The 26,703-nt window shown below is 40.1% G+C and overlaps 1 protein-coding gene across 1 annotated transcript; it reads left to right on the top strand.

Annotated features, from left to right (window-relative positions):
* Window positions 1-519: 519 nt before the first annotated feature.
* Window positions 520-25,728, top strand: LOC117918644 (protein root UVB sensitive 2, chloroplastic). The gene is made up of 10 exons (XM_034835438.1): window positions 520-672; window positions 771-859; window positions 957-1,041; window positions 4,333-4,392; window positions 10,597-10,690; window positions 10,833-10,930; window positions 11,230-11,409; window positions 22,630-22,752; window positions 22,835-23,276; window positions 25,404-25,728. The coding sequence occupies exons 1-9, from the start codon at window positions 553-555 to the stop codon at window positions 23,258-23,260; spliced, it is 1,275 nt and encodes a 424-aa protein (XP_034691329.1). The 5' UTR covers window positions 520-552; the 3' UTR covers window positions 23,261-23,276; window positions 25,404-25,728.
* Window positions 25,729-26,703: the final 975 nt, after the last annotated feature.

Here is a 26,703-nt window from a genome sequence, read left to right as displayed (position 1 = left end):
ATATTGTAAAATCTTGAAAAGTGTTTTTTATTTTTTATTTTTATTTTTTATATTTGATATAGGAGTTTTCATTTTGGTAGAAAAAAAATAAGTCCTAAATTTTGTGATTTTTAGTTAAAAAAAGTCATGTATTTAGGACTCTAGTTATCGGCATGCAAGTCACATGATATACACATTAAGAGGGACTAGAATTCCCTTGAGTTTTTATATGAAATTTTAAATATACAACTTTATGTTATAATATGTAATTGCATTAAAAATACTTTTAATATTTATTTGATATATTTTAAATTTTTAATATTTTCATTCCTAAATTTAAAAAGTTAATTTTTATTTTTTATTATTTTTTTTATATTTTCATTAAAAATAATTACATATATTTTTATATTATCCAATATTCTAAAATTTTCATAATGTATGGATTTTTTTTGGGTACACTTGCCAAAAGCGGCAACTCTACAGAAGGAAACGGCGTCGTTTTGTTGAAACGACATCGTTGGAAACTACCGTTGTTCTGGAGACTTTTATCACTCTGCTCGAAGCCGCCGCTGAATGAAGAAGGAAATGAAGAAGGAGCAAGAGAGGGCGGTGGCACAAGGCGCAGTATTCTGGATCGAAACCTCCGATTCCGTCTCCCGTCACTACCAATTCCACTCCAATGGAGACCTCTCGGTAATCTCTCTCTTTTTCTCTTCCTCAATGTATATTGAATTTCAGAAGTGGTGGAATTAATTGAACTGAGAATTTTGAATTTTGAATTTTGAGTGTAGATGAAAGTGGTGGATGACTCGAGAACAGTGGTACACAGAGTGGTCGAATCGTTCCTGAACAAGTTTTTTCCTTCGGGGTATCCTTACAGGTGAGAATCGTTTCCTATGTCATCTTCAGCATGGAACTATGAAACGGCGTCGTTATTTTATTTGTTCAGGGTTTTTTATGTTCTGGATTTCGTGCAGCGTGAACGAGGGGTATCTGAGATACACGCAGTTCCGGGCTCTGCAACACTTTTCCAGTGCGGCATTGTCTGTGCTTTCAACTCAGGTCTTTTCCTCATACCCACAAAGTGGTTCGGTTTTAGAAATCATAATTGAAATTGGTATTGGTCTCGTAACTTTCTGTAGTGCTCAAGAAAGGGATTTTTCTCTTGTTTACTGCTAGATTTCTATATCTTTGTTGTGGAAGGGGTCTTGGCTCTGCTTGGTTGTATAGTTTGTTTGGGTTCTGTTTTCTAAAGCCTATAAATAAGACTCGTTAAGACTCATTGATGTAAAACTTGATTAATGAAGTATTACTGATTAATAATATTAAGATCTTCTTCGCATACCTAGCAATCCTCAATGGTGAGACTTCGTTGATTTTCTTCTAGGTGAGCTCCATAGAAGGCCTTTCTTTGCATACCTTGCAATCCTCAATTGGGAGACTTCATCAATTTTCTTCTAGATGAGTTCTTTGAAGGCCTTAAGGAGATTCTAAAGTTTTTATCTCTCCTTATCTTTCTTTCTCTTTATTTTGTTTTACTTTGCCTCACTACCATAAATTTATAATCCTTGTACTCTACTTAAACCCAAAAAGATGGAAACCCTAACCCACCTATTTGATTGTGGACAACTGTTCTAGAGTTGTATTACATCAACTGTACAATTTGTCATACTTCACTGGAGAGTGGTGTTGCAAAATGGATAGATAAAGCCTTTTTTAGAGAGCAAGGTATATGCTTTCAAATGTACAATTGTCGAAGGAATTTTAAGCTAAAGCAATTAATTTCGCTTGTGGTCCCATAAATAAGTCTCCTTCAATTTCTATTAATATTAGTACTTGTGAAAGGGTAGGTTTTGGTACTCTTGCTAATTATGCAATTTTAAGAAGTTTTTGTTCCATTTATGCTCATGTGAATGAAGGTCAGTCAGAATCAAGGGCAAATAAGTGCATAATTTGGCCTTTAAGGATATGTGGATGGTGTCAAAGGGTACAGTTTGTGGTACCCAAATTCAAAATCCTCCAATTTTTTTATTAGTAGGGATGTGATTTTTGATGAATCTGCAATGTTGAGTCATAGGAAGGAGCAATTTCATATAGAAAACAATCGTAACATGAGAAAAAAGGTGGGGTTTGAACCTAAATTTAGGAACCATAGAGAAGAAGCCTTTAGCAAACCCAATTAGGAAGAGGTGCAACATCATGATGATAAAGAAAATGCATCACAAGAGCAACAATAAAATTTAGTTAGAGACAAAATGAGAGGTAGATTAAACTACCTCAGAGGTTTGATACTTTTATGCTTGGTAATGACTATTGTAGGAGTGAGTATGACAATTGTGTGTATCAAAGAAATTGTTTGATGTTTTTATTTATTTATTATTATAAGTGGATGACATGTTAATTGTCTACAAGAATATGTTTGAGATCTATAGATTGAAAACTCAACTTAGGGGAGAGTTTGAAATGAAAGACCTTGGAGCTCAAGAGAAAAATTGGATAAGGAGATTCATGGAGACCAAGAAGTGGGTGAATTATGTCTATCACGTAAAAAGTGCATTGAGAAAGTATTGGAGTACTTGGAACGCAAGGGTCAAAGTCGTTGAGTACCCTGTTAGCAGCCCACTTCAAACTTTTAGGTTCTTTATCACTGCAGATCTAGGAGAAGGTGGAACACATGTCATGTATTCCTTATTCTAATGTTGTTGGGAGCCTTATGTATGTTATGATTTGCAATAGGTTAGACGTTTCACATGTAGTTAATGTGACGAGTAGATATATGGATCACGTTAGAAAGATCTAAGGGCAAGTGGTGAAATGAATACTTTGATACTTGAGATGTGCATTAGATGTTAGCTTGGTATGTATTAAAATTAGTGACATAATTGAGACAATTATTGGTTGTGTTGAAGATTTGGATAGAAGGTCTCTAATAAGGTATGCATTCATTTCACGTGGTAGTGATATTAATGGGAAAGCAAACTTGCAATCTACAATTACTTTGTCAATGACTGGAGCAGAATACATGACAACCATAGAAGTAGTGAAAGAAACTATTTGGATTAAAGGTTTGGTTGGTGATTTAAGCTTGCAATAGGAGTTGACTTTTGTGTATTATGATAGCTGGAGTGTCATATATTTGACTAAAAATCAGATGTTCTAAGAAAGGACCAAACTTATTGATATCAAAAGGCATTTCATCAAGGATGTAATTGCGCAGAGTATTGTTGCAGTGAAAAAGACCCCTATAGTGGATAATTCAATAGATATGATGACTAAGCCTATTTCTATAGTTAAGTTCAAGCATTGTTTGGACTTAATTGGTGTTTGTAGTATTTGAAGGCCCTTAATGGGCATTGGAGTGAAGCGATATGAAAGACTTTTGAGTTGTTTGAAGCTTAGGAATTTAAGCTAAGGGGGAGATTGTTGGAAAGTGTCTCAAATTCTCTTTTGAATCAATTGTAACTTTGATATTTTCCTATTATGATATATTCTTATAAGAGAATTTTTTTATTATTAAAAAGGAAATATCTTATTGTGAGATTTTCTTATAGAAACTTGTATCTTTAATAATTAGACAATTAATTTCTTATTTAGAATATTCTTATGTAATTAGGAAAATATAGGAAGTGTTGTGACTGAAAGAGAGAGTCCTCTTGGTTGTAATCAAGGCTTTGAGATTTGAAAGCTCTAGGATTGTAATCTCTTTGAATAGTAGTGGAACTTCTTCTTCTTTACTTGTAGAGATAGGCTTTAAGTCAAACCACATAAATTGTTGTATGTTTTGTGTTTTCATTCTCATATTAACTTCTCCTTAGTATTGTTCTTTGTTGTGGTTTTTCACAACAGATTGTTCTAGGGCTGTGGGCATATGTTTCATGCTTGAACCTTCTTTGGGTTAGCAAAATGGTTGCTCCAGCAGCCAAGCACTTACAAGTACCCATAAAGCCTAGTAATATTTTCTAGTTTTTATAAAGAATAGAGGAAACATTTTCCAGATTGTAACTTGAATTCATTGGGAGAAACACAAATTCATGGTAAAATGCTGTGAGAAACTGTTTTCTACAAATGATTGTTTGTCATAAATGTGACTTTGTGCTATCAATTGGTTCTAGTCTGCCCCAGACATGTCCAGCTTGGAGATTTGATATGTTGAGGCACCAAGACTTGAAAGTCTTGGCCAAGGCCAGTTTGACTTGGCTGAGCCAGAGCCTTTATTCATTTACAACTCAAGTGAGAATAAAATTATCATCCATCTTGGATTCACATGCCATGTTTAATTGTATTCTTCACAAAGTGCTTGGAATGATGACCTTAATCACAGTGTAATTTATCAATATTCTTACTTCTTTGCAGTCACTGCTATTTGCTGCAGGTTTGCGGCCTACTCCTGCACAGGCAACTGCTGTAAGTTGGGTAAGCTATTATTGATTGGATGATTAATTGATAAACTTTAAATTCCCATGAAATATATTCCTAAAGAATGCATAGCCCCCGGAGGGCTCTATAGCCAATCCTGAGCTTTCAGAGGCTTATCGTATCAAAAGCCAGCTGGCAGATTTGCATAATGCAGAGGTCTCAAAGCTGTCTATTATGGTGATAAATTAGTATAGAAATGAAGGGAGGAGGCAGATGTTGGTTTGCAGTGGATTCAAAATCGTTTGAAATCTCTGTAGAGGTGATTGGGGAGAGATGTAGGGGAATCATTGTGGAAAGGAGTAGAGGTTTTACTTCGTGGGTCAGGTTTGGAAGTCTCAGCTTGTGCTGCTTGCTGGAAGGGGTGGAGGTTTGCTGTAGGGGTCTTGTTGTGCAGGGTCTGGTCAAAAGGTGGGAAGATGGAGGAAGGAGGTTTAAGTTGGAAAGTCGAGCAAATGAGGCAGGTAGGTTTTTATTGTGTTCCGTGGTTGACCTGGAATCAAAGAGATATTGTTTAGTGTTTCCAGAAGGAAAAGGAATTTTGGGAGGATGGGTTCTGCTGGCTGAAAAGCTTCGCTCTCTGGGGGTTATTTCTCGGGTTGAGTCTAGGGGAAATGTTACTTCTTATGGGACAGGGAATACAGTAGGGGAATCTGAAGGAAAAGCCCAAAAATCCTATGTCGATGTGGTGAATTCAAGAGTGAAAAAGGCAGGGGAAACACTATGGTTACAGTTGGGAGAGAAAGACATCTCAACTGAGAGGAAGTTAATGGACCGATGTCTGGTTGGCAGATGGGGACATAACCCTCTGTTGGATTCAGAAATGCATGCTCTTGAAAGTTGGGGGAGAACCTGTTGGAATATTAAAGGAGGACTGAAGTTCGCAAGGCTAGGGGGTCCTCTCTTGCTGATCGAGTTTGAGAATAAAGACGAGGCAGACAAGGTGCTTTTAAGAGGAAACAGATGGTTCAAGGAATCGACTATGCATTTGGACAGGTGGGACCCAAAAGTGGGGTGTTCTCAAAATGGCGAAAGAGCCAAGAGTGTTTGGGTAAGAGTCATGGGATTGCCGTTGCACCTTTGGAGTCAGGAAGCCTTCAGAAAGATAGGAGACTGTTGCGGGGGATTCGCTGAAGTGGATGCAAATACTGCAAATCTCAAGGAACTAAGGTGGGCCAAAATTTCAGTGAGATATGCAGGCGTAGAATGGCCGAGTACCATGCAAGTAGTAGTGGGATCTTTTTGTTATGCTCTCCAGCTATGGTGGGAGGTAAAACCAGGCCTGTCGGAAGTGGTTCCGGCCATTAGAAAAGATAAGGGCAAGGAGCGGGAGGTCAGGGATGACGGAGAAGGAGTTACACGCGCTGGATTCATAAGGGTGGGAGAAAAGATGTATGGGGAACCTGCAAAAGTGGCTGAGAGGTACAACGCAGAAGAAGGCAGCTGCAGCACGAAAGTTCAGCCCTCTGGTACTGTGCAGGGAGCAGCATCAGAGACTGACGGGTCAAAAAGAGACCGATCTTCAGCTGGGGGAAGAGTTTGCACTCTGGGCCTGGAGATTTTATGCCACTGGGCCGGCAAGATGATTCGGGCTGGGAAAGAGAGCCCGCTGAGGAGGGCCAAGGGATTAAAAAACCAGAGGTAATGGGCCGGCCCAATTTAAAGCTTTTTAAAGGCCGGACGGGGGAGAGAATATCCATTTTGGAGAATGCAAAAGGGGTTAGGGCTCCCGATGGGCGACGCAGTGGTGGCGGAGAGCAGGAGGGGATTTGATTGGGTTCAAGCTAGGATCGCCTCGTCCGGTCGTCAATTCCTTAGAAAACACTGACGAGGCGTTATTGGAGGAGGCTTCCAGGTATTCCGATCAAACCTCTTCTCCTTTCTCATCTTTGGGGAAACGGGATATCTCTCTCTTTTCTACTCCTTCTGGGTGGGACGGGAAAGGTGTCGTCATGGCAAGGACTTCCGACCGGGGAACAGCTTCTGATGACGAAGGGGGTGCAGTCATGGACCCGCTACGAATGATTTTGGCGGACGGAAGGGAGGCTGAGGTTTCGGACATGGTGGGTAGAGAGGCTGGGAATACCGAGGAATTATCAGTGGGGGTTTTGGGAAGAGATAAGGAGGAGAGGGGCAAAGAGGGGGATTTGTGTTGGCAGTCTAGTAGCCTGGCTAAATTTAGCCGTTATCTAGGAATGCCGACGGAGGGATTTGAAGGGGAAATATTGTTCTTGCTCAAGAGAATGAAAGAGAGGAAGATTCAAAAAGGCAATTTGGATGGCACAAAGAGGAGAAAATTAGAGACGTCAAAATTCGAAAGAGAATTGAGAAAATTGGAATGGACTGTGAACTATATTGGAGGTGGAGGAGGAGGTGAAGGAGGGGGAAGCACGAGTAGGTCTAAATGAAGCTCCGAATGCTCACCTGGAATGTAAGAGGGGCTAATAATTGCGACAAAAGGAAGGTGATCAAAGCTTTGATTAGGAAAAATAGGGTGGACTTGGTTTGCCTACAGGAAACCAAGATTCAGGAAATGACCACGGGCATTGTTCGGAGCTTAGGAGTGGGTAGATTCATTGAATGGGGAGCTATAGACTCAAGGGGTGCAGCCGGAGGAATAGTGGTGATATGGGACAACAGGATGCTGGAGTTGGTTGACATGCAAAAAGGATTGTTCTCTATTACGTGCACTTTTAAGAGCTGCGAGGATGGTTTTATATGGACGTTTACTGGGGTTTATGGGCCAATTTTAAGGAGGGAGAGGGAGAGTTTTTGGGAAGAGCTGGGGGCCATTAAGGGGCTTTGGAATGGGCCGTGGTGCGTTGCAGGGGACTTTAATGCCATCCTGAGTCCGGAAGAGTGTAACAGAGGAGGGAGATTGAACTCAATTATGAGAAGGTTCGCAGAAGTGAAAGAAGATCTGGAGTTAAAGGACCTGCCCATGGTGGGGGGCCCTTTTACATGGACTGGAGGAGCGGGTAATCAGTCTTCTTCAAGGTTGGATCGTTTTCTGGTTAATGAGGAGTGGGATAGCCATTTTGGAGATGCGAGGCAGTTTCTCCTTCCAAGACCCGTGTCCGATCACTTCCCGATTCTTATGGATGGTGGGGGTATGAGAAGAGGCCCTATCCCGTTTAGATTCGAGAATATGTGGTTGAAAGCTGAAGGTGTCAAGGATCTTCTGAAGCAATGGTGGGAGGAAGGCAGATTCAGTGGATCTGCAAGTTTTATCTTGGCTGAAAAATTAAAATTTATGAAGGCTAAACTGAAGGAATGGAACAGAAACAGTTTTGGAAGGGTTGAATATAGAAAGAATACGGCACTGGAGCAGATGGAGTATTGGGATGCAAAGGAGAAAACCAGCAGGCTGTCATTGGAAGAGCTGGAAGCCAGAAACGAAGCGAAAGAAGAGTATAAAAAATGGGTCTTACTTGAAGAAATCACGTGGAGGCAAAAATCCAGGGAAGTGTGGCTGAAAGAGGGAGATAGAAATACCGGTTTTTTCCACAAAATGGCCAACGCACATAGGAGGAGGAATAATGTGGACAGAATTAAGATTAACGGAGCGTGGCTCACGGAGGAAAATGATATCAGGGAAGGGATCGCCAATGCTTTTAAGACGTTGTTGTCTAATCCGGGGGAATGGAGACCTTCTGTTTCTGGGCTGCAGTTTGAGATGTTAGAGCCTTTGGACGTCAGTGCATTGGAGTCTCCTTTTATGGAAGAGGAGGTGCGTGACGCCCTAGAAGGCTGTAATGGGGATAAAGCCCCGGGGCCAGATGGATTCTCTATGGCCTTTTGGATTTTTGCTTGGGATTTCGTGAAGGCTGATGTGATGAGCTTCTTTAAGGAGTTTCACGAAAATGACAAATTTGTTAAAAGCCTAAATGCAACATTTATGGTCTTAATTCCAAAAAAAGTAGGGGCTGAAGCTTTAGGGGATTATAGGCCTATAAGCTTGGTGGGAAGCTTGTACAAGTGGCTAGCCAAGGTATTAGCCAACAGGCTAAAAAAAGTGGTTGGAAAGGTGGTCTCAAAAGCTCAAGGGGCGTTTGTGGAGGGTAGACAAATCCTAGATGCAGTGTTGATAGCCAATGAAGCCATTGATTCGACCCTTAAGAATAATGAGAGCGGCATTTTGTGCAAATTGGACATAGAGAAGGCGTATGATAAAGTGGACTGGAACTTTATTCTCACAATCATGAAGAAAATGGGCTTTGGGGAGAAATGGATTAGGTGGATTCGGTGGTGTATATCCACTGCAAGCTTCTCAGTGATGATCAATGGAACCCCTACGGGCTATTTTCAAAGCTCCAGGGGTTTGAGGCAGGGTGATCCCCTTTCCCCCTACCTCTTTGTCATTGCTATGGAGGTCTTTAGTGTTTTCATTAAAAGGGCAGTAGAGGGAGATTTTTTATCTGGTTGTAGGGTAAAAGGTCGGAGCCAAGAAGGGGTCCTAATTTCCCACTTGCTGTTTGCTGATGATACACTGGTGTTTTGTAAACCTTCTCAAGATCAGTTGACGTACCTCAGTTGGCTCCTCATGTGGTTTGAGGCTGTTTCTGGATTGAGGATAAATTTGGAAAAAAGTGAATTAATTCCAGTAGGGAGGGTGGAGAGTATGGATGATCTGGCTGAGGAGTTTGGATGTAGTATGGGTAGTCTTCCAACTACCTATTTGGGGATGCCCCTGGGTGCTCCTTTTAAGTCAGTCACAGTTTGGGATGGAGTGGAGGAGCGCTTCAGAAGAAGGTTAACTATGTGGAAGAGACAATATTTGTCCAAGGGAGGAAGGGCGACTCTCATTCGTAGTACTTTATCGAATTTACCCATCTATTTAATGTCATTGTTGTGTTTACCAAGCTCAGTTAGACGAAGATTAGAGAAAATTCAAAGGGATTTCCTATGGGGTGGGGGCAACCGGGAGCATAAGCCCCATTTAGTAAGATGGGAGTTGGTGTGTTTAAGCAAGGTGAAAGGAGGCTTGGGGGTCAAAAGCCTATCCCTCCTTAACAAGACTCTTCTTGCTAAGTGGAATTGGCGTTTCGCAAATGAGAGAGAGGCTTTGTGGAATCAAGTGATTAGAGGGAAGTATGGAGAAGCTAGAGGGGGATGGTGCTCGCGGGAAGTGAGAGAGGCTCATGGTTTGGGTTTGTGGAAAGGAATTAGGGCGGATTGGAAGTTGGTGAGTGATAGGATGGCTTTCATAGTTGGTAATGGAAGAAGGGTGAGCTTCTGGAGGGATAGATGGTGTGGGGAGTCTCCTCTGTGTATGACCTTCCCCTCTCTTTTTGCTGTGACGGTTGAGAAGGAAGCGAGGGTGGCAGATATATGGGATCCTTTGGCTGAGGGGGGTTGGGGGGTTGGAACCCCTGTTTTTTAAGAGCGTTTAATGACTGGGAGGTTGAGGAGGCAGAAAGATTTATGGAGAGGATTCAGAGTAAAAGAGTTATTGAGGATGTGGAGGATATGGTATCGTGGACTGAAACCAAGAGCGGTAAATTCTCGGTCAAGTCTCTTTATATAGCTCTTGAAGCGGGTGGTTCATCTTTGTTTCCTTCAAGCTTTATTTGGAATGCGAATGTGCAGCCCAAGATTTGTTTCTTTGCATGGGAGGCCACGTGGGGCAAAGCTTTAACATTGGATCTAGTCCAGAAAAGAGGATGGGCCTTGGCGAACAGATGTTTTATGTGTCTTGAGAAAGAGGAGACCATAAACCACCTCCTTCTTCATTGTTCCAGGACGAGGGCTTTATGGGATCTTCTCTTTGCCTTATTTGGGGTGTCTTGGGTTTTGCCCTTTTCAGTTAGAGAGACCCTTCTGAGTTGGAATGGCTTCTTCATGGGTAAAGACCGCAAGAAGGTGTGGAGAGCTGCTCCTCTTCACATTTTTTGGACGATTTGGAAGGAGAGGAATCGTTTGGCATTCAAGGATGAGTCGGTGTCAATTCAGAGATTGAAACAATCTTTTATTCTTACTTTATGGGCTGAGGCTAAGTTGTTCATAGACGATTGCCCTCTAACTATAGCTAATTTTATTGATTGGTTGGGCTCTAAGTAGGCTTGTGGCTATAGGTTTTTTGTCTTTTGGCCTTTGATGGCGGGTGTATAGGTTTTGTATACTTAGAGTCGCTATTTTAGCGTCTCTTTCCCCCTTTTTTAATGAAATTCATTTACTTATCAAAAAAAAAAAAAAAAAGTGCAGGTTTTAAAGGATGGGATGCAGCATGTAGGAAAGCTCATATGCAGCAACTTGGGTGCAAGAATGGATTCAGAGCCCAAGCTTTGGAGAATTCTGGGTTTGTATCTTGGACTATATAACCTTAGTCTTTCTTTTCATGCCAAAGCTGATAGTTTGCAGGAGTTCTAAATTGAAGTTTATTTTGGTGTTATCTCTTCTTTCCTCAAGGCGTCTAATGGAGTGAGTTTTCTGTCTTGCAGCTGATGCTCTTTATGACTTGGGCACTGGCTTGGAAGTTCTGTCTCCTTTATGTCCACATCTTTTTCTTGAAATGGCAGGCCTTGGGAATTTTGCAAAGGTATACATTTCTTTAAATAAATAAATAAAATGAATGACCGAAACCCTTCTCAATTTTAATGCTTGTCTATAAAATGCCACCAATTAGGTGGCTAGCAACTGTTTGCATCTGCATGAGAGTGACAGGGAACTAGTTCATTTCCCCTTTTTTATTTCTGCAATTCCTTCTCCACTGAAACTATTTTGTCCACTTGAATCTTTCAAGTATTCCTGCATTAGTACCTATATATTGAACTCAATTCATATTTTTTCAAAATTAAAAGATGTTGAACTTCATTTCTCTACCTTGGGACATGGCAGGGAATGGCAGTGGTTGCTGCTAGAGCAACAAGATTGCCAATTTATTCTTCATTTGCCAAAGAAGGCAATCTTAGTGACCTATTTGCAAAAGGGGAGGCCATCTCAACTCTCTTTAACGTTGTTGGTATGGGAGCAGGGATTCAATTAGCGTCTACTATTTGTTCATCAATGCAAGGAAAGGTATGAGTTCTGTTATTATTGTTTGATTTGTAGATATCTATTCTTAATTTTATTTTCTTAAATCCATTAAAGAGGGGCTGTTTAAGTGCACTCTTGTTTAGAAGGCTATTAAGATAAAATGATAAGCTAAAACTAATTGTACTGTTATTTATAAATACTATTGGAAAACTTGAACCTTGATCTAGTCCCTGTTTGAGATTGGTTCTAGACTCCTTTGAATCACCCTTTCTTTTTTTTTTTTTTTTCCTCATATTTTTTATAACTAATCTCTTTGGTAAGTAAATGGAAAGTGATTGCCAGAGAATTTGCGCACCTGGGCAATTATTCTGAGAAGTATCTTTTCAAAAATGATTTTTCAAGAATCAGGACATCTTCTTTAATGATATTTTAAATTATTCAATACGTCCCCAAATAATTTGTGAAATATCAACTTCACAGTTAAGAAAAATATTAAGGATTAAATAGTATAATAACAACTAATTGATGATTTGTTTTTATTTCATTATTAATGATTTATTATTTAATAGTATACATAATAAATAAATATTATTATTAATAAATTATATTATATATATATATATATATATATATATATATATATTTAATATATATTTTTTTATAAGCAAGCGAATATATATAAAAAGGCTTAGAAGCCTCAAAGCATACAGGAAGTATACGAGGCTACCACCCCCTCAAACAAAAAACAAAACAACCCAAACCCTATTTGGAGGCTAACCACTCCAAGAAACCTATTAGGGAATTCGACTCCATATCAATGTACACTTTAGCCCAACCCCAAATATTGTATACAAACGAAGTTTTTAACTTCTGAAAAGCCAACACTCCCCCCTTAAAAGCTAGCCTATTCCTCTCTTTCCATATAGTCCAGAAAATGAATAACGGAATATATTTCCACACTTTTTTCCTTTTTCTCCCCACAAAAGAGCCTTTCCAACTACTAAGAACCTCCTCTACAGAATTTGGAAAGACCCACTGTACACCACACAACGCAAGAATGATGTCCCACAACCCTTTTGCCACTGTACAATGTATTAAGATATGATTGATCGTTTCCTCTTCGCACCCACACAAGAAACATAGGTTAGGTAGTTGCCACCCTCTTCTCTACAGCCTATCCAAAGTGAGAACCTTCCCCCAAGTAGCTTCCCAAGCAAAAAAAGCAATTTTGGTTGGAACTTTGTCTACCCAAACATTGCTATGAGGAAAATCCGCTCCTTCAGTATTTGCCAACATACTATACGCTTTCTTGACTTTAAACAGCCCGTCCTCTCCTTTCTTCCAAAAAACCGAGTCTTCTTCCAAATTTACTCTATAATCCCTCAACTCAACTAAGAGATTGCCCACCAAGCCCAACTCCCAATCATTAAAGTCCCTTAACAACCTTAAGTTCCACCCTCCTTGACCCAAATTCTGATCCCAACATTCCTCCATTGTGACATTTCTATGGGCAGCCATGGAAAAGAGGTCTGGGAAGCCTTGGGACAGCACATTGTTTCCGCACCAAAGATCAGTCCAAAACCTTATTCTATTGCCTTTTCCCACCTTGAACACCATATTTTCCCAACACCAAGTGGACTCCTTCAAGATCTCCTTCCAAACTCCAACTCCAAACACCCCATTTGCCTTTCTTGTCCTCCACCCAAACTCTTCTTGCCCATACTTAGCCTCAAGCACTTTTTTCCAAAGCTCCTCCTTAGCACGCGCAAATCTCCAAATCCATTTGCCTAGGAGAGCTTTGTTCAAGCAAGCAAGCTTCCTTAGACCCAACCCTCCCTTTTCTTTATCCGCGCACACCACCTCCCATTTGACTAGGTGAGCCTTGTTCCTCTCATTGGCTCCTCCCCACAAAAAGTCTCTTTGAAGCTTTTCAATCCTTCTTGCCACTGAATTAGGCATACGGAATACCGACATTTGATACAAGGGAATGCTGGCCAGCGTACTCTTTATAAGAGTAATTCTCCCTCCTTTGGATAAATATTGGCGTTTCCAAAGGGCAAGCCTCCTCCTCATTTTCTCCTCCACCCCATCCCATACGGAAAAGACCCTATTTGATGCCCCAAGGGGCAACCCCAAATAAACAGTAGGCAGCTGCCCCACCCTACACCCAATTTCAGCCGCCATTTCAAGCACCCCTTCCACCTCCCCTACCGGAATAACCATACTTTTGTCCAAATTAATCTTTAATCCTGAGGCTGCTTCAAACCAAAAGAGGATCTAGCTCAAATGCAACAAAGACTCTTTCTTTGCCTCGCAAAATACAATTGTATCATCCGCAAACAGGAGATGAGTAATATTGACAGCCTGCTCTCTTCCTCTCCATATCCTGCAGCCATGGATGAACCCCCCTTCAACGACCCTCGTGATGAGCGCACTTAGAACTTCCATTCCCATGACAAATAAGTAGGGGGAAAGGGGGTCCCGTTGCCTTAACCCTTTTGTACTTGAGAAAAACCCAGCTGGAACCCCGTTCACCAGCACTGAATACTTGACAGTGGAGATACGACTCCACATCCATCCTATCCATTTTGGCCCAAAACCCATCTTTTGCATGACCTTTAGAAAAAATTGCCAATTGATGCTATCATATGCCTTCTTAATGTCCAATTTACAGATTATACCTTTCTCTCCCATTTTTTGCCAAGAGTCTATTACCTCATTTGCGATTAGGGAACCGTAAAGAATCTGTCTCCCTTTGATGAAAGCATTCTGATAAGGAGAAATCACCTTTCCTATAACTTTTTTAAGCCTATTGGCCAGCACCTTAGCCAATAATTTATACAAACCCCCGATCAAACTGATTGGCCTGTAGTCACCTAAGTCCTCCACCCCCCCTTTCTTTGGTAACAATACCAAAAAGGTATGATTCAGGCTCTTAATGAAGGAGTTCTGTTCATGGAACTCCTTGAACAAATCCAAAATGTCCTCCTTGACAATCTTCCAACAACTTTGCCAAAAAGCCACTGTGAATCCATCCGGACCCGGGGCTTTGTCCCCATTCATCCCCATTAATGTTGTATAGATTTCAATCTCAGAAAATGGGAGCTCAAGGCCATCCGCTTCTGAGGGACTGATCTGATTCAGCAAGAGACCCCCTATATCCGCCTTCCAACCCGAGTTTTCCGAGAGGAGCTGCTGATACGCATTTGCAATTCCTTCCCTCATATCTTGTTCCTCTGTGATCCTCACCCCATTTATCTTAATTTTAACCAGGGCATTGACTCTCCTACGGGCATTGGCCATGCGGTGGAAAAACCCTGTGTTCCTATCCCCTTCCCTTAACCATAATTCCCTTGAAAGTTGTCTCCAGTGCACTTCTTCCATCGACACCCACTTTGCATAATTCTCCTTAGCTTCCTTTTTGTGACCTAATTCCTCCTCTGTTAAATTTCTCTCTTCTTCCACTAAATCCCAACGCTCCACTTGCTGGAGAGCTTTAGCTTTGTTTTTCTCCAATCTTCCAAAAACCTCCTTATTCCATATTTTTAAACTTTGTTTCAACCCTTTCAGCTTAGTCGCTAATCTGTAGCTCGACCTGCCTCTAACCACTATCCCTTGCCACCACCTCTATCAGCTCTTTGAACCCTTCAGCTTTGAGCCACATATTTTCGAATTTGAAAGGGGACGGGCCTTTCCTTAGCCCTCCACCCTCTAGCAGCATCGGGAAATGATCCGAAGTTGGGCAGGGCAATCTTCTTTGATGAACCCTATTGTATTGGTCTAGCCAACTAGGAGTCACTAGGAATCTATCCAACCTGGCCCGCGATTGATTATTGAGCCCCCCACTCCAAGTGAAGGATTCCCCTTGCAATGGGATATCAACTAGCCCTAAATCGTCTATGATCTGGGCAAACCTCCTCATAGCTGAAGTAATCCTCCCAATTCTACTTCTTTCAGCTTGGTATAGCGTTGTGTTGAAATCTCCTCCTAAACACCACGGCTCCTCCCACAATCCTCTGATTGCCCTAAGCTCCTCCCATAAGCACTCCCTATCTTCTCTGGAGAAAGACCCATATACCCCCGTGAAAACCCAGATTGCACCATCTCCCACATTCCTGAATCTACAGGAAATGGAAAATTGGCCCTCTTCCACCCCCAACATCTCCAACGATCTTTTGTCCCAACAAATCAAGACACCTCCTGCCGTCCCCGTAGCATTCAAAACCTTCCAATCAAGAAGTCTCCCCGACCCTAAACTCCTCACCACCTCTTCAGACATCACTTGCAACTTCGTCTCTTGAATACAGAACAGGTCCACCTTTTGGTTTCTGATAACCGACTTAATAACTTTCCTCTTGGATCTATCATTCACTCCCCTCACATTCCAACTCAAAATTCTTAAATTCATTGGACACTTGCATTCTGATTCCCTCTACCCTGAATAGGGTCTTTCTTCTTAGATTCTCCCTCATAGTTAATAGAGCACTCCAGTCTCTTAAGCTCCCTTTCAAACCTTGAGGTCTCCAACAGACCTTTACCTACAATCTTTTCCCTCATTTTTCTGATTTTGCCCAAAAAGCTCAATATTTCCTTCTCCAGACCTTCCGTAGAAAAACCTAAGAAGTGACTGAATTTAACCAGGCTACTCTCCTCCCAATTCAGCTGATCTTCCTTTCTACCCTCTTGGAACTCCGTCTGGTCTACAGTCCACCCCGAGTTTCTTCCCAGAGGGTTGACACTGTTGACCTCAACCAAATCCCAACAGCCATCCCTTCTCCCTATATGTTCTTCTGCATTTGGTCTTGGTCACCCACTTTCAATCAAAACCCCCTCCCTTCGCACCCCAGAATGGTTGTAACCCTCCCTCTTCGGAGACCGACCAAAACAAAAGAAATTAGAAGAAGAAGACCTTTGTGCCCTGAAGCCCCCCAAATTTACATCTAACCCATACCTTGTAGCTTCTTCCTCTAGCATCCTTTCTGCCCTCTAATGTTTTAGATCCGTCTGCTGCCTTCTCCCCATTTCTTTTTCTCTGCATTTGACGAACTCTCTTTCCATATTGTCATCTTTATTATGACCGTTGGAGCCAGAGGGATAAGTTTTTAAGAGGAGCCCATTGTCTAATATATGGGCTTGGGATAGGATGGCTTTCCCCTTCTGGAGGTAACCCAGCCCAGAGCCTGCAGCCCGCCCCGAGCTTCTAGGTTGACGCGACCCAATCTGATCCCCCTTTGGAGCTTCACTTCCTAAAGGTAATGAGGGCCCAAAAGCCCAACTCATCTCCCGGCCTGGACCCGCGAACCCAGCATACGAACTGGGCCCCCGCAGCAAGCCCACTTGCGTCTGTGAGCCCGTTGCTGCGGAGCCCACATCCTGCGTCAGACGACCAGTCCCGTCCTCTGACTGGCGCTGCGCCTCGAACCCCGCACACGCCATCTCCTTCACTCTCGACTCGGCGCATGGAACTTCATCACCACTAACCTCCCCTCTTGGACGACTCCACAGACCGCGCTTCCACCCCTCTTCCTGCCTTAACGATGGCACCGCCTCCCACAATAGGGTTAGGGAATATGTCATCCCTTCAACCCCTATCTCCAACGAGCCAAGGATATTCTCGCCGTCCGATCTAACCAAAATCCTAGCCCATTGCAAATCCTTCATGCTCTCCGTCTTTGGGTCAACATCTAAAAACCCGCCGCAAGCATCTCCCACCCTTCTCAACACCGACGGGACCCATAGCGAAATTGGGAGCCCCAATATCCTCACCCACACTTCCTTTCTTGCCTCTCCTTCTTCCATACACCCCGATCTTGGATTCCAACGCTCCAAATCCACTTGAACTCCTCCCACCGTCTTATTACCAGAGAGGTGAACCCGTCTTGCTTCTTTCGCAAGCTCAAATTCCAGTAGTACTCGTCCTTTTCCCATACTTGCAATCCCCATCTTGTCTTTCAATCCCCATGCCTTTGCCATTTTCCTACCCAAATTTTCCAGATCTTCCCCTTTTGCGTTGCTAGGGCTCCAATTTCCAATCAAGCAATGCTCCAGCCTACTAATGTTTCTGCTTAACTCCTCCCGTTCCACCTCCACTCGAATGATATTGGACCCCTTATTCCCCCAACCCTTCACCGTGTCCGCGAACGACCTTTCCTTCACCATATCCGGACGCGACCTTCCCAATGCCCTCACTTCTTCTTGTTGTTCCTTTTTGCCAAAATTGATATCCATCTGGCGAAGAGCCTCCGCCATCGCCGTCCAACCCCCCTTGTCCCCTTTGCCCTTCGGGATACATATACTGTATCTCTTCAACTCCAAATCGACGACCCCTAATCGCAAAAAACAACCCGCCCTGTTAGTTACACGCACCAGGGAGAAGCTTCTCCCCTTCTCCTTCCATCCCTTTTCCCAACTTCCTACCTTCACATCCTCGATGCACTGCTGTAGGCCTTCCATGAAGAACCCTATGCTATTCAACCCTATTCGCACCCAAGACGACACCCCTTTCTTACTTTCCGTTATGATTAGGGTTTTTCCTTCCCTCTCCACCATTTCCAGCTCAAAAGTCTTGGATTCCACCCCGAAACTGCTCGTCTTCCTTTTCCTCCTATTCTCCGCGCGACGCACATTCTCATCGCTGGCGGCCTCTCTCGCTCTCTCGCACTCAGTCTCTCTCGCTCTCTCTCTCTCGCACTCAGTCTTTCCATTCAGTTTTAAAGCTCATAGAGTCCTAAACTTCAAAACTAAAGAGGAAAAGTTATATATTTAATATACACAATTACTTTTATTATATAGAATTATATTATCTTATATTATATTTTTCTAATAATTTAATTTTTTAATCCAAAACTTTTTATATTTGACATTAATTATCAGTTTTCCAAGATCACAGTAAATGAAGCATTTAAGTGAGGCAGTTTTTGTAAGTTAATAAGCTATGATGTTGAATGCTGGTTGAAACTCTTTTATTGCTGATGTGTAGCTAAAAGTGATTTTTCCAAAACCTGCAATAATACCAAACTGCCATTAGTTAATTCTTGGGGGCATGTCTTTCTTTGTTGCATGCAAATGTAGCCCTAAAAGCTTCTAAAATGTTACTTAAAGAAATATGAAAGTAATTAAATATGCAGTTAAAAGAATAATTGTAGGCATATGTGATAGACTTATTAAAGAAATATTCTTGGACATGTAATCAACAAAACTGTAAATCCCTATTATTTGAGGGAGGTTAAGCAAATCCATTGTGCCTCTTTCTCTATCTAGGGTCACCTTCTTTGATAAGTTGTTGGCTTGCCTTCCATACTACTTTGATCTATGTCCTTTCTGGTCATCTTCTTGTCATTGTAGTGTCATCGCACTTGTTAGGGTAAGTTAGGGAAGTCCGTTTTGCCACTTGCTCTCTTTAGGGCCACCTTCTTTGATAAATCATAAATTGCTCTCTTACGTTATCACTTTGATATATATCCTTTTCTGTCATCTTCTTGTCCTTGTAGTGGCATTGCGCTCTTTGGGTTAAGCTGAGGAAATCCATATTGTCACTTGCTCTATCTAGGGTCATCTACATTGTTATATATGTCCTTTATGGGCACCTTCTTGTCCTTGCAGTGTCTTCAACTTGTACCAAATCACTCCTTACAGATACATTCACTAGTCTTGCTTATACATGAAGGAATCATTATAGGTAGACTATTCATTATCTTGTCATCAATTGGTGCTAACCCCAGTTTCTCGTGGACTGATGTACACCTTATAGTGTGTTTTTTATTTTTTATTTGAATCTGCTGTTTCTTTGACTGTTCAACATGTTGACATAAAGCATGTTTAATCTTATGCTTGTTTTGTAAAATTTTCCTGCTATCTCGAGAGGTATTCAATGTTATATGAAGCTTTAAGAACTTCTCTACTTTTGTTGTCCTACTCCAATTCTGTCTACCTCATTATATATTTCCCTACCTTATGCATGGATCGAACCTAAGACAGTGAGAATAATCACTTTTAATGTGTCTCAAAGCCATCATTTTCATTATTTATTAATCACTAACTTCTTCTCATTTGATTAAAACTTCATTTTTATATATTTTGTTTGTCTTGCTTGTCCTTAAACCTTTAGATTCAAAATTATCACCTTATCATCCTATCTTAGAATTTATATCTTCATCTGCTATGACTATATCTAATGGACGACTCACTTTTCTGGTGATGAGACATCCATGACCATTACAACAAAGATAAAGGCTCAACACCAATCTTAATGTAAGCTTATTGTAATTAGGATTTCACTGTTTATCTTCCAGTTGTTCTCACACTGGTGGAGTTCCATCATACTTGTCCTTGATAACATAATACATCTGCTTGCCATGCTTTTCTTCTCTAAAAATCCTCCACGGTATCTCTCTAGGGAATCTATTATATGCTTTTCTTAAATGGATAAATATCTTACAGTCACTTGTGTTCTCTTAAAACCTTTAGTCAATTGTCAAAGAGCATAGCTTCTATGGTTCTTGGCATAAAATTAAACTGGTGAAGGGGACCAATGTTGGAAATATCCTTTGAAGACTTACAAGAGAAGGAGCAAGGCTGGCTCTCATGCCTAAGCCTTAATTTGGGATACTAATGATGATTTAAATTCTTCTTTGGACTTGTTGTAATTAGTTTGTTTAGTTTCCATTTTAGTTTATCAAGTGTCTATTTTAGTTTATTAAGTTTCTATTTTAGTTAGTAGTTGACTTTTTGTCAAGTGTTTATTTCTTTTAATCTTCTTATTGTATTAGAAGAGCTTCTATTGCCTACAGTTTTTAAATGATATTCTTTTCCTATATCTTTGCCTATTCTTGCTAGGAAAAATAAGGAATAGGAAAGTTGTCCTATTAGGGAAGGGTCATAAGAGTCTGTATATACCTATGTTGTCTGTCAAAGTGGAAAAAGGAGGATTTTAATAAATTTCAGTATATATTATGCTTCCTTTGAGGTGTGAGTGCTTTTTTCCTAAGTGTGATTGCTGAGGAAATCCTAGGTGTCATTGCCTAGGAATCTTGGTGTGATTGCCAGGGGTTTCTTTTCTTCTTTTTCAGCCATTGTTTATTCTTTTTACCTCATTCCATATCCCTAGACAATCATATAGAGCTGGAAATTTTAAGATTCCACATCTACTGGTTTTATGATAACTTCATTCCAATAAAACTGAATACTCAAAATTCTCCAATCCTTGGGTCTTAGTTCCTCAATTCTAGACTGAAATCCAAAAATACTTCTTAATCAAGAATTCTGACAATCTATCTAATTTTTTAAATCAAATATCCTTTCCAAATCAAGGCCAAGGTACTTCTGAAATTAAGAATCCACAAAATCATAATTTTCCCCAAATGCACCTTAAAACCTTATCTGCTTAGTCTCCAAAGTCAGACTGAAATCTTGCTCTATTCATGAGATAGTTGGGGCTGAAATATTTTGGGGTGGATTTAGAATCCACCTTCCTAGCTAGTTGTTGTCTTAAAAGGGTTCTTTCTCCACTGGCATACCTTTTTATGGCTATTGCCAGCAAGGGGCTCAAGAGAGAAAAAAAAAAAGGGAAGTGAAAAATAAGAACATTATGGGGGTGCTTTATATATTTAGGGTTTGAAGCCCAGCCTGTTAGATGTACAGTTGGATTGCTAGAGAGATAGTTTGGTGTAGTTCTAAGGAAATTAATAGTCACTAGTTTGACAGTTTACCTGGTGTACTCGGGATGTGATGGGAAGAAACGGAGTTGGACTTTGGAAAGCAATTAGGAAGAAGTGGGGGCTGTTAGATGACAGGGTAGCTTTCCATTTGGGTAATGGGCAAAGAGTGAAATTTTGGAAAGACAAGTGGTGTGGTGATGGGCCTCTTTGTGAGTCCTTCCCATCTCTTTTTTCCATGTCCATGTCGAAGAATGCTTGGGTTTCGGAGGTGTGGAATCCTGTTGGTGATGGGGTTGGTTGGATTCCTCTCTTTGCAAGGGCGTTTAATGATTGGGAGATTGATTTGGTGGAGCGGTTGTTGCAGAAGATCCAAGCTTTCAGGGTTCAAAGGGAGGAGGAAGATAGAGTGATATGGACAGCTTCAAATGATGGGGCTTTCTCATTTAGATCCCTTTATTCTATGATGGAGCCGGGGGGCCTTTCTTTGTTCCCTAGTGAAAGAATTTGGAGGGCAAGAGTGCCTCCCAAGGTAGCTTTCTTTGCTTGGGAGGCTTCTTGGGGTAAAATTTTAACACAGGAGCAACTTCAAAGGAGGGGGTTCTCTTTGGCAAATAGGTGCTTTCGCTGTCTATCTGAAGAAGAAACAGTGGATCATCTCCTACTGCATTGTGTCAAGACGCGGGTCCTATGGAACCTCCTTTTCTCTCTTTTTGGAATATCTTGGACTCTCTCGTGTACAGTGAAGACAACCCTTCTTGGGTGGAATGGAGGGTTTGTGGGAAAAAGACGCAAGAAGGCTTGGCAAATGGCGCCTTTATGTATTTTTTGGTTAGTTTGGAAGGAGAGAAATAGGTTAACGTTTGGGGATGAGGATCTTTCGTTTCAAAGGTTGAAATATTCTTTTGTATGTAATCTTTGGTTTTGGGTCAGGGGTTCCCTAGCAGAGAGTCATTCTTCTCTTGTAAGTTTTGTAGACTGGATAGGCTCCTAGTTAGGGAAGGTGGTGTGTATACTCCCTGTATACTTAGAGGGCACTGTTTTTTGGTGTTTCCTCTTTTCATTTAATATACTTCTTTTACTTATCAAAAAAAAAATTTCTGGATTGTTATAATAAACTCCTGCATGAAATAAGTTATTTTATTTAGTCTTTAAGCGATCCTTGAAACATCTAGATAACAGCAGGTAATTTACATGGTCTTGGTCTCCATCATGTCAACAACAATATGTTAAGTGTCAACCTCTGAGTTAATTTAGGTGTATCTATATTGAACGGACATATGGAGACTTGTGGAATATGGAGACCCATATATCATTGTTGCTTATAGATATGCTAGGCATGGATCTTTTGATTCAGGTTGACACCAACATTTCAGGAATACAAGTAAATGTAATAGTGAAGGAAGTTTAAAGCATATGAATGCTAGGAATATTCAATAGCTTGATACAAAGTTAGACACAGATGATGCAGATTGGACAGATATGAAACTGGAATTCCTTTGAAATATGAAAAGTTCATTTTACTTTTCCCTGTAGAGATATAATGAATCATGCCATTCATATGCACTTATTTTTTGGTATGGTTCAAATCATGAATAATTTCTTGCAGATGATTGCTGGGCCTCTCCTTTCTGTTATACATGTTTACAGTGTCATTGAGGAAATGCGAGCGGCTCCTGTCAACACATTGAATCCTCAGAGAACTGCAATGATTGTGGCTGATTTTATCAAGGTTGGTTATGGAACCTTCAACCTCTTATCTATGTATTTTAGTTTTTTCATCTGATTCATTCTTCAAGTGGAATCCAACCCAGACAGGGAAAATATCAAGCCCAGCTGACCTAAGATACCAAGAGGATCTCATATTTACTGGACGACTCATAGAAGATGCAGGAAATGTGAAAGTAGGAAGGGATCTGCACAAGGTTGTTAAGCCTTCAAAGCTTTGCAAATTGAAAGGAGTATTCCCTGAGGAGAAGTTTCTCCTATGTCATGGGAAGAAATGGACAGATATGGTATTGGAGCATGATGCTACAGGTGAAGATGCATTGAGGGGTTGGCTAGTTGCTGCATATGCTGCAAACCTGGAGAAAACTGATCATGAGCCAAGTATGACTGTCTTGCAAGAGGCCTATGATAAGATGAATAGTGTTTTCTCTACATTTGTGTCCAAACTTCAGGCCAAAGGTTGGCATACAGATTGTTTTCTTGATGGAACAGGAAGCCGTTTTGCCTGGTAGTATTTTGCAGTTTCAGGTAATTCTGTAGCTTTCTTTAGAGATTAAAAAATTCTTTACAGAAGTAAGTATGACAACCCTTCAAGTGTTTAGTGTTCTGGGAGGCAGGAATGTGTTTGTGACTCTACATTGTTATTACACTCCTTCTGGGCCTTGATTCAAACTTAATTTTTTTTTTTTTGGTAAAAAAATAAATGATTCTTGCATAAGGTTGCTAATGTAATATTAACAAATCTATAATTGTTTAAGATTAATCATTAGATTTTTATCATGCTACTGAACTAACATAACTAGCATGTGCCACAGAAAGCGACAATGAGAGAACACTTGTTATCTGATTCAAGTTGTATTATTAACAAATCTATAATTGTTTAAGATTAATCATTAGATTTTTATCATGCTACTGAACTAACATAACTAGCTTGTGCCACAGAAAGCGACAATGAGAGAACACTTGTTATCTGATTCAAGTTGTATTATTAACAAATCTATAATTGTTTAAGATTAATCATTAGATTTTTATCATGCTACTGAACTAACATAACTAGCATGTGCCGCAGAAAGCGACAATGAGAGAACACTTGTTCTCTGATTCAAGTTAGTTGCCTATGATTTATTTCATTTTTTTATATTTATTTATGAGTTCTATTGCGGTACAAATAGAGCTGAATAGAAGACAAGAAGATACTTAAAATACAGTGGTAAATAGATCGATAGATCAATATTTTTGTAATCAGATGCACAGAAAAGATCTATTGTATACTGCAATATTGATCAGGATTTGGTTTTGATGGTTCGCTCAAGATTGAGAAATATTTATCATGATTGAACAATTGGGTATTTGTTTATCATCCTTATGGCCAAATTTGGATAGCTTGATATGGGCTTTTTAATGCTGTATGGGCTTAAAAATGCCCATATGGCATTTTTAAGCTCATACAGCATTAAAATTGCCCTGGCTAGCAGTCTAATGAATAATGTTCTTTTTAATCATTTGGATGGTTTTGTTTTGGTGTACTTGGATGCTATTGTTGTGTAGAATCAAATATTGGAGGATCATGTGTCCCATTTGCATAAGGTGCTGCATTGATTGAGTACTTACTAGGTGTGTGGTAAAAAAGAGAAAAATGGGAGAAAAACCACAAATTTGGCCAGAAGGAGAGAGAAAATTTTTGGGGTATCTTTTTGTAAGGTTAGACAAGGATGATCCATGGACAAGAGTAAGGTGATATAAAATGAAGTGAGTGGGAAGAAAGGAAAAAGTTGAAATAAGTTTCAAAAAATGATAGGAGTCCATTCAAACTTTAAATAGACCAAATAGAAAATGAAAAAGGAGCCACCAGCAAAGTAATCACTAATTGTTGGATGGAAAACCCAAAAAAGAAAAAAAAATGAAAAAAATAAAAGAAAGAGAAGAAAAGAGAATATAAAGAAGTAAGTTGTTAGGCACATAATGGAAGTGTGTATTAGCTAGGAGAATGAAAATTGCTCTAAGTCGATACAAGATTAAAAAAGTAGATCCATTCTTGCTATATTTTTTTTCTCACTTTGCTAATTTTTTTCCTTGTAAGAATTTTGAAGAATTTTCTTAATTTTTAAATGCATTAGTTAGTAACATGTAATAGGTCATATGTCATTTTGACTAGACTGAAAAAGTGAACCTAACTGAGATTTGCTATTGCAATGTAATTTCCTAGTAAAGTGGACGTCTTTTTCATTCAATGATCCTTAGAACCTTTGTTCTTGGAAGTCAAACTGGGTGGCTATTATATTTCAAGCTTTCAACTAAGCAGCCACTGTAAAAAGTTCAGCAGAATAATCAGTGCATGAATCTGATAGCGAGTAGTGTAAGAATTATTCCACTTGATTAGTAATTCTTTTGAATTAATGAATAGTTTTGTATGCTTAAGACCTTAGCTGAAAACAATTTGTATGTGTTCTTCATGTAAAACCTTTGTGTTCTTAGCAATTCTATGCTTCTCATCAAATACATACATACATACATATATATATATATATATATGATGTGGATTTGGCTTTCCATTTTATAATTTCTCAGGTCAGTTGGTACTATGAATACCTTTTCCCCTTACTGATCCATGTCTTTTGGCGAATAACATCAACAACTTCCCTTTTTGTGATGTAGGCCATGGCAATTGCAACTACTGGAAGAAAATTGTGCAGGAGCATAACTCCGAAGACACTAATTCAAGTGCTAGTAACATCATTACTTCACCGAGTCATCTTTCTTATGCATTGACTCTGACCATTTACATCAGGCCTTTAGATTGCTATTTGATTAAGGACTTCATCAAATCATAGCTCTGACTTTGAAATCTTGCACTGTGAACACACTTTACTAAATGACTTTGAAAAATTTGTACAGATTTTACCAGTCTGTTTGATAACTCCATTGATGAGGGTGATGAGATGTTTAAGCAAGGTAGATGTCCAATTGACTTTCTAGACAACTCTGATGTACTCAATAACTTTTTAGCCCATGGTATAGCTCCAATATCCGTTCCAGACAAACTCTGGCATACTTGTGTAGATTTTAATATGGTGACTCCACAGAAAAGAGTGCAAATATGTGTAGTTTTAGACAAAAACTTGAACCCAAAGCCCATGGTCTAGCCTCCAACATACTTTCTAAACTACCCTCATATACTTGTAGAGATTTTACCTTTTTCTTTGGTGACTCCATGATCAAGGTGTGACATGAGACTAACTTTTAGGAGCATGGCATTGACTTTCACTATACTTGGGACAACTTTGAATTCTTGGATAGGTTTTACTTCGGCGATGGTTGCCATTTTCTTTGTGAAGGCCCATACTAGATCCATTTCACACAAAATAAGACTAGAAGTGCCGACCTGCGTACATTTGGAGTCTGGTTCAACCACACTTAAAGTAACAGTAAACTTTGATTTATTTTAATTGCTATCTTTTGCCTGAATGCATCTGGCCCTAATTTAGTTGGTGGGGAAGTTAACCCACCAACCAAATAGCCCTTTCTTATCTTTAATGATCCTAGACATGTATTTTATTTTTCATACATGGGTCCAAGGAGATCACCATATCTATCCTCAATGATGAATGCGTTGAGCATTTCTCTTACTTTTTGCTGGTTTCTGTGGCTACCATGAGGTCAGGGATGGACATAAAGGCCAAATTCAGAGAGTTTGGAGAGTCTTATTTTCTTTGAGGGATGACAACTTCATGGCCGCCTTCATCTGATCTGATCTCCCCACTTCCTCTGAATTACTTTTTCCTATTCAATTCACCTTTTCTTTTCTATGAGAGATGATTACTACTGCAAAACTATTAGTTTCTTAGAAAAACTTGTTTGTTTTGGTTGAATTAGGATGATTTTTTGACAAGATTATTGATGACAGAGCTTGTTAGAATACATAATTAATTATTGAACAAACAATAGAGTATTATTT

The sequence above is a fragment of the Vitis riparia genome, chromosome 7 (genome assembly GCF_004353265.1).
Source record: "Vitis riparia cultivar Riparia Gloire de Montpellier isolate 1030 chromosome 7, EGFV_Vit.rip_1.0, whole genome shotgun sequence".
Lineage (NCBI taxonomy): Eukaryota > Viridiplantae > Streptophyta > Magnoliopsida > Vitales > Vitaceae > Vitis > Vitis riparia.
This window is presented reverse-complemented; position numbering and strand designations above follow the sequence as displayed.